Below are 13,288 nucleotides of genomic sequence, written 5' to 3'. Positions count from 1 at the left end.
AATTGAAACTTATTGTTATTCACTGCAGATGACGGGAAAACATGATTTGTTCTTTTTTTATTTTGATTCGATCATGTGATTGGAAGTCATTCAAGGCACTGCGTACAATCATGAATGACTTCGCAACATATGAACGATGAAAATTCAAAATGAACTGTCAAAATAATTGGTATTAATGCAAGTTAGATGCAATTTATTCAAAATGTATACCTACGTGAATGGGCATATTTATTTTAAGCTTAAAGTGAGAAGCTTTATTTAGGAAGATGAAAGGTAAACGAATTTCACTTAAATTAAGTCCTATTTTTTTGGCCAGGAGAACTCAAATCCAAAAATCAAGTTTCCATCTCGTATGGTAAAGCATTACAGTCAAACGGGAAAAACATGGCTTTGTGCATGGATTGGTGCTTAAAAATATGCAAAACAAATTGAAAGCATGCAGAATGACATATCTCAGTCGAAAAAAAGAGGAAAATGCATAGATCTCTTTAGCTATACGTACATAATCATTAATTTTCTCAAAGTTCCCGGTCTCTTAAAATAATATAGTGATGGTAAATATTTACAGTTGACATTGGTATATATTTAAAAATTCCGCTATAGATTAATATGCTGAGTTTACATTCAGTTCCATTATAAACCGAGCCTCTCCCATGTTTGATTATCGCAAAGTCAAAATTCCTTTGGATTGAAATTGCACTGCGACCGTAATATTACGTGGATTATTCAACTATGCAATCTCAAAAGATTAAATGGATTTATAAATATATCTTATTGAAACTGATTTTTATCAAACATGAATTTAATGGCAGTCCAACATTTTTGCATTATCTAATCCATTTTTTGAACTGTGGGGATGGTGCAAAAATGATGGATGCAGTGAAAATTTATTTTCGGCGAAATCCAACGGCGATACGAGAGGGAATGAAAAAAAACGACTTGATAACAGATTTTTACAATTGAAGCGTTTTATCTGTTTTTACTCTCGAGGTTGTTGAAAAAACTGCAAGCGATCAAACTGCGCTATCTTATCACTACCTATTCTTGAGGCTGTGGTAGTGAAAGCTAAAAAAAGCCTGACGATTGTGTTGAGACTTTTACACTACTTTCGTTAAAAAATAGAAATAAATCTGAGACTTTTTGCGATGCATTTTACCCGAAAATTTGGATTTTTTTTCTCTTCAAGAAAATTTGTTTCCTAACCGCGTCTCCTGTGTGCTATTATGCCTGGTGACACGGTTAGGAGGATGCGAAGGGGCGGGGATGGGTTTCCACCAATTTTGTGGGGAAATTCTTCACTTCTCAGACTCTTGGTCGATCCTTACAAAATATTTCCTTTTGATTTCCCCCCTCCACCCACCTACACTTTGTGCAGTCGCTAATAATTGTCCTCATATACGTACCTACTTGTAAATATTTAAATTTGGCGGCGGTTCTGTGGAGCGTCCTGGATTTGGTGGCAATTTAGCCCGCAAATTGAAATAAGCTGTCATTTTGATCGGTTTGTAGTAATATAAAAAATCGATATTAATCTTTTGCAATAGATGTCAAAATTCTAAAAATAAATTTAATGCCCTGAATAATTCGTCCGTGCCAGTTGAAAATAAAACGTGTGTAGGTAATTCACATCGTGGTTATTGTTTTTCTTTTAATTTTTGTCGAATATTATTCGCCAGTATATATGATACGTACCTCAAAGTACTTAAAGGTGAGCGTTCTTTGTTTTGTAACGTTGCATTTTCTAATTGAATGAAATCAGTTCGGCAGATTTTATTCTGCGGTTTCAGGAATCAAGCCATATAGCTCATCGCCTGTGAGCAATGAAAAGCGGCTCTATATTATCACCCCATTAATCCCTACGTGATAGGTTTAATTTGCATGACAAATAATGCATCAGAGGTATTTTTGCGATTTTGACGATAATTACGATATACATATGATTGAATATTCATGTATCTACTGAAAGTATTATTTTAGTTTTGCGGCTTCAACAAATATGCTTGGCTTGGAAAAGTGGTTTTCAGATGCGCATTAACTAGTTACAAACATTGTTTTTTCAGCTTTTGGCATAAACACTTTGATTCGAGAGCCACCTTTAAGAGTACGGTCTCTAAAATTTTACCAGAAATTAAGTGGGAGCGCCACTGCCTGGCAACTCCATACGGCATCTCGAGGTGGCATGTGAGGTAGTATACAGATGTAGAAGTTGATGATTAACCATTAATAAAAAGTTATTTTTTCGGAATGAAGGTCGACATCAACCTTACTTTCACTGTTGTGAGACGCATTGGCGATGACGTGACCAAGTGGGGGACTCACCTATCCAAGAAGACTGCTCAGTGTTCAGGGTGGCTTCCTGGTGCATCAAAGGCAGAGCTATTCCAGAGAACCCAATGACCATGCCCGGCGAAATCGACGGCAAGTTCGCGACGATGGTCGCCAAAATCTGCAGGAACGAAGCAGTTTCACATTCAAGTAGATTAAACTGAAGTTACTCCTTCAGATTTCGAGAAAACTATATTTATTCAGAGTCAGTTACTTGTGAAAGATAAAATTTTCAATCACTGCGATCAAAATTTTTATGATAAATAATTATTCTCGCTTCAATTTTTTGCTATTTTTAGGATAATTACGATATATGATTGAAGATTCATGTATCTATTGAAAGTATTATTTTAGGGTTGCGGCTTTAACAAAATTTCTGCCCTCCCGGCTGTCTTGACATTAGGAATAAAATTTTGTAGAAATAAAAAAAATAATTGATGTTCTATGAATAGTATTCATTGATAAAATTGAGAAAAAATTATGTATGTCTTCACACTCTCACAATACAGTAGTTAATGTATGTTTGCACACACAATACAGTACAAAAAATAACAAAAACATGTTCTTTGGCTTTACAAAGATTATGAAATACATAATTCCCGAGTTACAACATACTAAAATGAATTGCTCAACAGGCATCACGATGTTATGCTTCCCAGCTAATCATAATTTTTATATTAAGAGGAATCAATGCAATACCAAGGGTATACACAGTGCCCTCAGAGAGATATGCATTATTAAGGTTGCTGGAACCAAATGTGAATACAAGATTCTAACAAACGAAAAATGTGTAGGTACATATATTTCTTACGCTCTTTAAAGCACATCAACGGCCGAGGATTGTGTCAATTGTATCAACCTATTCATATGGAGTTTAATCCAAATAAAATATTATCCAATTATCTATACATAATATCATCTGTTAATTAAGATGGAAATATTTTAATGTAAATTGCATACTTGTGACCTAATACGTACATATCAAGCTAACCGGCTGAGCAGTTCTTTAGCAGGATTTTAGTCTGAAAACAATTTCTATCATGATCCGAGGTATGATCTGAGAACTATGCAAGTCGAGTTCATTCTTTTATTTAGATGGGGGTACATAAAATTGTTCTCAGAAAAATAATCTCCTTCTAATGGCCCGCCATTGGTAAATTCCGCGCCCATGCAACATTTATATGAACTTTTATGTTAATCTGTAACCCTCAAGCCGCGTTCATTAGGTTGAAGAATTTTATTTTATATCCTCGGAAATGGGTTCACCGTGAATAGTAGAAAAGTAGCACTAAACTATGGAAGAACAGGTATGAATAAGTGTGCCACACTGCCATTCCGTAAAGTCTGTGAGAAGTTAAAGTGACCTTCAGCTCGGTGTCATAATTTATGGAAACTATAGGGATGAAAACAGAAGTTTTCATTCCGGCGTCAAATGCTCTCTTAATATTATCAATGGTTTTCGAAAAAAATGCAACACAACGGACGACAAACTGTCGGATCTTAGAGCATAAATGTGAGATTTTTGCTATTCATCTTTCAGCCATAAATATTTTTGAAATGATTGAAATCTGGATAAAATAGATGATGTCAGTGATGATGAAGGCAGTGTGAATAGAGTTATGCCTTTCTAAATCCATACATTTAATATTAACTATGGTTTTCTTTCAATTCAATTCCTTGTGCAATTTTATTCGAGCACTATAATGCATATACATAATGTATAAGGAATGAAAAATAGGAAAACAGGTTCCTATAAATCCTATCCTTCAATCACATAGCTACTTAATTGCACAAAGTCTCTCAATTATACGCCTTCTATCTTTACTCGACTGATTTCTTAGGAGAGAGGTCGGTCCTTGTTAACCAATAATAAATAAATGTTGATTGTTGAACATCAAAAATGTTCAAATTTTCATGTCTTTTTGGGACAGATTTAGACTGCGTGTTCTTTTGCGCTCCATAGTTTAATGGCGAAATAGGTAGTTGCCGCAATACAATGAGGAGAGAAAAAAGGTACCTGGACGGTGGCGATCCGTAGCTTGGACGGCGGGGGTGCTCCATCCTGATTTTTGCGCATCAACCACATCTTCTCTTCGTCTCGTTCACTGCTGCCTCGGAATATGTATCTTCCCCTCCGGTCGCTGCCCTGGACTCCCCTGGGCCCTGAAAATGAATCAAGAGATTAAGGCTAGGAGTTGTAGTTTGGGAAAAGGCAATATTAAACGCATTAAAATGAAGAGATACTCGTGGGAGTGAAAGTATTTCCACTTATTTGTAACCATTCAATGCTCGAATGGTTTGTTTTTGAGAATTCAAACGCTTTCGAAGTACTTCTTTCGCGCAAATTGAGTATACCACGCGATCGAAAATGTATGCGAGAGACAGAATCCAAATGCTTATAATTAGCCGTAATTTTTAACCCTTTATAATTTTACCATGGTTCGCCCTCTTTGATGCTGAAACTCTTTCAATAAAGCGATAAAAACTCGAATAAGATTATTTTTACCTAATGACTTCAACTGTCACCAGAATGCCACATTAAAATCGCACGTTCAGTGATCCTCTTGTCCAAGAGCTTACGCTCCTTATTCAATCCTAAATGTCTCACGTTTGAAAGCTCAATGGACGAAATATTCTGAGGATAAAGGTAATAATCGGATAGTTTTCAAGTCTATGAGGGAGATAAGCCAGGATAAGGCTTCACGAATATTGGTTTAGAAATGTAAAAAATGACGCACCTGTATGTTTAGACTTTCATATGTAAACTTCAAAGGGAGTAAAACTCGATCTATTACACCACGATAAGATACCAGAGGTACACTAGAGGTGTCGGAGATAGTTGTCACCACCTGCATTCTTTACGGCCTGTGATTTAAAAAATTACTTAACTCGCGCTGAATAAACGGCCAACACTCCATCCCGGGTAATAATGCATGAAATATTGGTTTACATTGGGAGTATTAATAAAAGATACCTGTTAGAATTCAATTTGACGTATTGTATATGTATTGTGTATATTGACAAGAAAGTGAGGACAGATATAAAAATATACTGACAAACCGAATACAATTGCGCCTTTTTTCTCATATATACGAGAGAATGCGCTAAAAATGATTCCAACAAATGGTGTGGCGTTACTTAATCTCTTGGACGAAATTTAACTTTATTTTCGTATGTTATACTTAGACCACGACTTATAAGTTCAAAATTCAAGCACCGTAATGACGCATCTCGCGGTGATCAGACGCGGCACGATAGCTTTTCTCGTAGAAGAAAAAATTGAGTAAAACTACCTTGAAATTTCACTTCTGCATAGCAATCAATCACGGTAGATGAAAAGCATTATTCTGCGCAATACTATTTGCACTCTATTCTCTAAATGAAAAGTAAATAAAGCAATTGTTACCATACGCATACCCTTACGAAAAAGCTTAATCGTATGATAACGCATGGAAAACCCATCGTGAGAATTAATAAATTTCAATTTTGTAAATCAACTAACTGTTTCGTCTCTTGTGAGTTTCGGTAAGTCGTTCTGGATTATTAGATTTTATTCTCACCGCACACGTGATGAGATTCTTAATATACCGTAACTTTAATCCGTCGTATTTTATACGAGACCTTTCATGCACAGATTAGATGAACGGCTTTTTCACTGCAATCCCATATCCTATAACTATATACAATGTACGTATTCTAATCCCTTTTTGTTCCCACCGGAGATCCAAATTGGAGACTATCTTACCTCCAATAATATCTTCTGTTTTACCTTCTCCAATGTATGACTCAAAGCCCTGAGGATGATGGCGGAGTCGGACATCGAAATGACGGAAGTAATGCAGTTCCTGACCCGGTGGCTATCCCGAGAACTCTTCACGCTATTTTATCTCCGCATATAATCGTTTAACTTTTGGAGAAGGCATCATGCTGAGATCCGTAACATACATATTTTATAGGATACGAACTTGCCACTTGACTGGAAACGATATCCTTACTCAAAGAATAGGAACCAATGTAATAGCGTGTAAAAAATTCACATAAATGCATTAATAAGTAATTTTTCCTATATCGTTTTATTTCCTCTAATATATAATTCCCAAATTATTAATCAGCATCTTCTTTTTGCGATTTATCATGGAGGTGAAAATAATCTCTAGTCTCTCCTAGCCTTCTCAACGCAAGGATCGTAAATTTTCGAATGTCATGTCGACCTGAATAACACTTCTATTTGTGCAGTCGTATAGCCTGATTGTGATCTTGTTTCTTTAGAGGATTAAAGCTCCACCGCGAAGGTGTTTCTTACAATCATTGAATACACTAGATAGTACAGGTCATAAATATATCTGAGAAATAATCCTCTTACGAAGCTAAACTCAGATTAAAAATTGCAAACCACAAGAAGCCTCTGCACGTGTAATTTGACGCATGATCCACTAGTAGAAGCTCTATTCGCTTAAGTATTGGCAATATAAAGCATTTTTTCGCGGTATCTCGCTTGTTACAATTAAAATAGGCCATGTATCAACACCACTGTCACAGATTTATTTCTTTTAAAAGTACTGAAAAATAATTATTTAGTTCGGTGGTTCTGACAGCTATGTCAATTATACCCCCGCAGTAAATGGAATATCATGAATTATTTTTTGGAATGGGTTACTTATAGTCATAAGATAAGAGAACAAGTGGTAGAGATAGTGGATGTTTTCCAATCAATGATTAATCATTGTCATATCTTATCGGACGAGAGACTAGTTTTCGGAATGGAATAAGTTAGTGAGGCAATAGGGGTCAGGATTGACGACATCACTGGAAAATATTTGCCGAAAACGAGCCGAAGGTGAACATTCGGAATTGGGGTCATCCACACCTACGTCCCTTTCGTCCGTTTCCTTTCGTCCGTTTCCTCGCCCGTTGTGCACTCACTAGTATATTATTTCTATTGGTAATGGGTTTGTTCGCTCTGACCCGGATTCACATGTTTATTCGTGAATTCAATAATAGGGTAGTTTCCTTCATCAAAGAAAACGAAAGGCATTGATTGCGATTCGTTACCCACCATTAGTGTATTCATAATATACAAATTATTTTGTCACAGAAATCCCACTTTAGACGAATGTTAATGGTCAATTTTAACCTCATTTGAAAAAGGCCAGATTGGCGGCCATACGATGCCACTCCACGTGATGTCGCAGGGGCCGAGATGCTATACGGGTAGTCAGGAGTTCTGCATCGTCTGAGATTACCAATACATGCATGTGGCACATAGCTCAGGGAAACATCTCTTAATAATCAATTATTAAAATTGCCTATGGTCGGAAAGTTTCCTTCGTTTGATAGGGTATTAATAATCCTTATTTAAGCCAAGCGCTACCTGCTAGCGGGGTATTCTATACCCTGCTAGCAGGTAGCGCTTGACCTGCAGCCTGCATCATAGCGGCGCTCATAGCCTCGCACCAAGGTGACCTCACACAGAGGAAGCCGGAACTAGAATGACGTCACACGAGCTTTACCCAGCATTCATACTTAACCGTCGCGTTTTTTCGCGCTAGAAAAATTTCACTTTTTATTTTATCGTTAAAAAATATATATCGTCATTTAAAAATCTAAAAGCGTGAAATACGTACTCCAGGAGCAATAATCTTTCGATTAAGGCAATTTAAAAAAATAGGAAACCACCACATTGTCTAATGAAAAATTCTATATTCGACGAAAAACTTACCACTTTCAGTCAGCCAATTGTCATTGGAAGAGTAGATCGCAAACGTCACAGCGTCACGTGACAATAACAAGCGGAGCAGGTGGTGGGATGACCGCGGATAGGTGTAGTCAGCGTGGGAGCGTAGGAGACTTGGGATGTGTTTTCCTTTTTTCGGTGGTTGTTTTTGCCAACAGTTGTGGCTTTTTGGTGTAAATATGGTGCAGTATTTTGTTGTTCCGCTAGGCAAAAGTTCTTGTAAAACGCCCGGGTTTTTTTAATTTTGGCTTTAAAAAAATGAATAAGGAAATGACCATTTTCCTATATTTTTATCCTCCGCTTTAAGAAAAATATAACGGCCTATCGAATGAATAATATTTAATAAATTCAAATTAATTGTTGATACATTAAAAATCATGTATTTTGAGTTCATTGAAACATTTCTTTGTTTTCCGCCATAAAAATTAATTAATTATAATAAGTTTTCATCCGCAGATAAAAACTCTCTACAATATAGCACTTGAAGTGGGGCAGTCCATATATTTTTTTAACCGTGCGAGGCTAGAATTGTTATTTTAATTCTTTTTTCATCATTCATCCAAAATCTCCCATCCCTTATCTTGAATCATGCATCCCGTAATTATTCTAGAAGTATGCGTGATTTCTTTTTCGTAGGATTATTACCTTGGATGTAATCTAAAAACGCTAACAGTTTTATTTAATCGTACTTTAGCACACAACTGAAATCTTCTCTTAAGTTCAATTTCGTTGACGGCTCGGTATTCAACTTCGAAACTCATATATTTCTAAGGATTTGAGCTCAAATGTAAAACACACTCCAATGGAATGGCACGCAAGGGCATCGAAAAGCAAGTAAAAGAGGGCATGAAAGCAGGTATGAGGGGACTGCTGTTGTTATTTGTATTTCACTTAAAATAGTGATGATTCAAAAAAATGATTCATTAAGTTTCATACATCTATTACCTTCAAAGACAACCTGAATGCAGAAATAACTTGATATTTTGCACGATGATCCATGAGGTAAGATGAGAAAGTAGACAAGCCACGTCCATGAATTATGTAAAATACATAGAATAAATCAGCTATCCAACGATGACGGGTTAAAATGTATATGATGTTAAAATGTTGTGTATATATGATGATAATTTCAGTCTCCTTGCATGCTTGCAAAGAGGGTGTTAGCAAAGAATGCAGTAATTCGAGATTTTCAAACTATCGTACTCACTTATTGGTAATTATAATATAGTTATTAATATTTTATATCATACCATCTACTATTGCAAAATCACTGCCTTCAGTGAGGTACAGATACGAAAAAAATATTACTTAAGTTTGTTTAAGGGTCTATTTGTATCGTTTCATGCGTGAGGAGTTATTATTAACGATATAATATATATTTATTTTACCATAGAAGAGGAAAAATGTGAAGTAGACTTGCAATCTCTGCTTAATCATACGGCTTCAAGAATTATTTCTCTCATCGTGCAATCAGGCAAGGAAATTTCCGCTTCGACATGCAAACTGATATGTAAATGGGGTTTCGATGGAAGCTCTGGTCACTCTCGCTACAAGCAAACATGGCAGACATCAAATGTGAAAGATGACAGCTTGTTTGCCACCTCTCTAGTGTCTCTGCAATTGTTGGACTCAACATCAGGTAAACAAAAATTGAGCATAAGTTTATAGTGATATCTAAAGTCATGATCGTATCTAATATTTTCTTCTTTTGTGAAACAGGAGAATACATATGGTCAAACCCTCACCCGTCTTCGGCTAGATTTTGCAGGCCTATACGGATTCAGTGGGTTCAGGAAACGAAAGAGATCTCAAAAGCTGAAGAGAATTATGTACGCGACCAAATAAACAACCTTCAGCTCGCTAGTGTGGGCAATGTTGTGGTCAAATTTGAATTACTACTTACAATGATTGACGGGAAGGTAAGGTTTCTCTATCAATGTCAATTTTCACTCGGGAAATAATGGAGTTGATATTCATAACTTTTTTGCTACAGGTTTGCAGTGCATTGACTGAAACGTCCTGTATGAGATGCTATCTTTGCGGCGCAAAACTTTCAGACATGAATAATTTGAATAAAATTTAAAAAATGAAGGTGGACGAATCAAAATTTTCTTTTGGGTTGTCAATACTTCACTGCTATATAAGATTTTTTGAATGTCTTTTGCACATATCTTACCGCCTGGACATAAAAATGTGGAAGGTAAGATCAAAACGTATATACATGTATTGCATTACTTATCAGAGAAAAGTAAATGAAAATTTCCCAGCATAGTTATTTTTACTAAAACTTGAATCTTTACTCACAGGTTAAGTCAGCAGATGGATCTAAAATAGCAATGGAAAGGAGGAAAAAAATTGTTCAAAACGGATTCCGGTCCAGAATGGGTGTTATTGTTGATTTGCCTAAGCCAGGTTTTGGTACGACCAATGACGGGAATACTGCGAGACGCTACTTCGCAAATCCAGCACTATCGGCTGAAATTTCAGGTAAATTATAACATTTTCTTCATTGATATGATAAGAGATACACGAAGCATTTTATTCCAAAAATATTCTAATGTAAGCAATTGGAAGTTGAAATTGAAAATTGTCAAAAGTTGATATTGATTGTAAATTCCATAAAATATTGTGGAAGTGGAAATAGTATTTTTACTTTAGGGAATTAACTTTGTCCACTTGGTGGGTTTTATTAATCGTTAATCAGTTAGGATGTTATTATTGCGTGAGTTGGTAAATTATTAGTAATCGAAAATCATAATAGAGTGCCATCTACAATTATCTTCCAGGAATTTCAGAAGACCTAATTACCCGCTTCTCGGTAATTTTGAGAGCTGTCTCGACTGGAATTCGAGTAAATGATAAGACTTTCTCTGCTTATTGCCTTAAAACCGCTAAAATCTATGTAAAACTCTATCCGTGGTTTCATATGCCGCCAACTCTTCATAAAGTTTTACTGCATGGAGCGGAAATTGTGAAAAATGCCATACTTCCAATTGGACAGCTTTCCGAAGAGGCGTTGGAAGCCCGACACAAGGATATAAGAAGATATCGTGAAAAACATACCAGGAAAGTTTCTAGAATTGCCACAAATTATGACCTTTTCCATAGGCTTCTGCTTACGTCAGATCCTTATATTTCTTGTTCTGCGGGAGTTCCCCGTTAAGTAAAAAAACTTCCAGAGGAGGTGAAAAATCTTCTGGTTAAAAGTGAAAATATTTTAGAATATGAAGAGCCTTCATCCTCTGACTCAGACTAGAATTTAATGTGGTGCACCTTTGTTTGGAGAAATTTGCAATAAATATATTTGTCAATGGTATTCATTATTATTACGCTTCAATGACCAAAATTTCAGGTGTAAAAGACTCAACAGCAATTTTAAATCATCACTTACCTTCTGAGTAGGTATTAGATAGCTTAAATATAGTTAAAAATGGAAGAAAATCAGTTTTTCTCTTGATATTCCCGTATCAAAATTTCCTGGTAACTATGGTTCCCGCATAACTTTTCCCTATTTTTAAATTTTATTGCCCTCCTAAACAATGTTCTGGACTAAATCATCCTAAATAAGTTTCATTGTGTCCATAAAATACCAAATTCACAAAAAGTTTCATTTATTTAGCAATACTTTAGACTACAGTGATTTTTGGCCAGCTTTTTTCGATTTCAGCCCACTGTGCGTCGTCGGTACGGAAACCGTTGTCGGAACGGAACGATGTCCAGTCGATGGGCTTGAAAGGGAAACCGATCGGTGCGGTACCGACGAAATACAGAATACGGCCCCTGAATAGAGCTGAAAATATACATTTTTGATGCTACTTAGAAGCAAAATTAGCTTATAATGTGTTAATAAGATGCGTTCTAAACTTGTTTTTGAAGTAGTGCATCCCTCGGCTTTTCTCTATCTCCCTTTCACCCTCTTCTCATATACCTCATAGTGTCTTCGATCCCCGTGACCGACCCTTCCTTCCTGGTGACGCCCTTTGCACGGAGGTTACACCCACTTTATAGAGCAGGAAGTACTAAAATTGCTTTCGCCGGGAAGGAGCGTGAGCACGTGTAAATTCGTCATTGCGTCATGAAACACCTCAACAAATCACGCGGACACTCAAGCGCGCGCCTATAAAACTATTCTTTATTTTGACCTTTTGCCCTCGAAATTATTCCGACACTTAGTCGCGTGGAACCATTTTATTATTTTCTGTACTTCATTGCCGCACAACTACTGAAGAGGTGGTTTCTCATTCAAATATCTAACGAAAATTATTTCCATGTATTTGACACTTTAGGATTTTTTGTTTCAATGAAGGTATTTCATATGTCCTGTATATTGCTTAAAGTATTGTTGAATCATAAAAAAGGAAGCTATTTTTAAATCGCACTTTGCTAGAATATGGTGATGATATTTAATTAAAACCAAGTTATACATTTCTCGATTCATTCCCGTCTATATTCGGGAGAATAGCCAAAATTCAACGAATTTCAATTCATATCACACGCCATGTCCCTCACCTTTTGTACTTTTTACAGCGTCTGGCTATGAACAATCCAGTATTGAATGGATATTACCAATTATACCTACCAGTAAATTGTACCAGTGATCAGCCCTTGCACGGAGAATGGGTATGGCGCCTGTTTAGCACGTTTTGCGTTTATTTTGGCTCCGATATAGTACTATTTTTAAGGCTGTAGGGTTCGGGGAAAGGCTTGGGTTCAAACCTCTCCCGAAATGTTAAGAATGTTTTATGTTTACATCCTCCTGGTGAACACCCCTAAAACTACACCTCCTCTGAAAATGAACCCACCGGGGTCCCCCGCAGAAATTTTCTGGCTAAAGACTTGATTTTCTCCAGGGACGTTAATCAGAGCAAAACAAAATATTGTAATATGTTCAACACCGACAACAGCTTGCAAAGGTACGCATACTTCTGTGTCAATATATGTCATGCAGTGTTTTCCAAACTTACGTCTGAGGTCTTCTCAGCATATCTAACCCCAAGCGTTCCTCTAGTCACGAAACAAAATACATTATTCTTCAAACATAAGGCAACATTTTCTGGATCAGCAATTTTAATTGCGTTCCCATAATATCAGTCTATGATAATAATATGTCAAACAAACTAATTTCAACAAAACTGCTATCGTTTACATTTTTCCACCACACTGCTGTAGCGTACTCGTAGGATTTTCATGGTGGCCTTATGTACTGTCGCTTCGGAATGACCGCCTCGC

General features: G+C 36.4%; 2 protein-coding genes across 7 annotated transcripts in view; one reads left to right on the top strand and one right to left on the bottom strand.

The window, feature by feature from the left end:
- Window positions 1-13,288, bottom strand: part of LOC124163820 (facilitated trehalose transporter Tret1-2 homolog) — an 80,052-nt gene that overhangs the window by 14,484 nt on the left and 52,280 nt on the right. For 3 of the 4 annotated variants that reach the window (XM_046540923.1, XM_046540929.1, XM_046540936.1), the window contains exons 2-3: window positions 4,343-4,488; window positions 2,320-2,446 (exon numbers count right to left, since the gene is read on the bottom strand). In XM_046540923.1, the coding sequence (XP_046396879.1) occupies window positions 2,320-2,446; window positions 4,343-4,488 (273 nt within the window). The remainder of the gene's footprint in view (window positions 1-2,319; window positions 2,447-4,342; window positions 4,489-13,288) is intronic. The other variant, XM_046540944.1, reaches the window with a different exon arrangement.
- LOC124163842 lies at window positions 9,464-11,319 on the top strand. Of its 3 annotated transcripts, none has more exons than XR_006865853.1 (4): window positions 9,464-9,698; window positions 9,779-10,259; window positions 10,366-10,546; window positions 10,846-11,319. XR_006865853.1 is itself a non-coding variant. In XM_046540950.1 (3 exons), the coding sequence occupies exons 1-3, from the start codon at window positions 10,146-10,148 to the stop codon at window positions 11,220-11,222; spliced, it is 672 nt and encodes a 223-aa protein (XP_046396906.1). In that variant the 5' UTR covers window positions 9,464-10,145; the 3' UTR covers window positions 11,223-11,319. The 3 variants fall into 3 exon arrangements, 1 of the variants encoding a protein (XP_046396906.1); XR_006865854.1 differs by having other exon boundaries at window positions 9,464-9,978; window positions 10,053-10,259; XM_046540950.1 differs by having other exon boundaries at window positions 9,464-10,259.

Source organism: Ischnura elegans, chromosome 1, assembly GCF_921293095.1.
Source record: "Ischnura elegans chromosome 1, ioIscEleg1.1, whole genome shotgun sequence".
NCBI lineage: Eukaryota > Metazoa > Arthropoda > Insecta > Odonata > Coenagrionidae > Ischnura > Ischnura elegans.
This window is presented reverse-complemented; position numbering and strand designations above follow the sequence as displayed.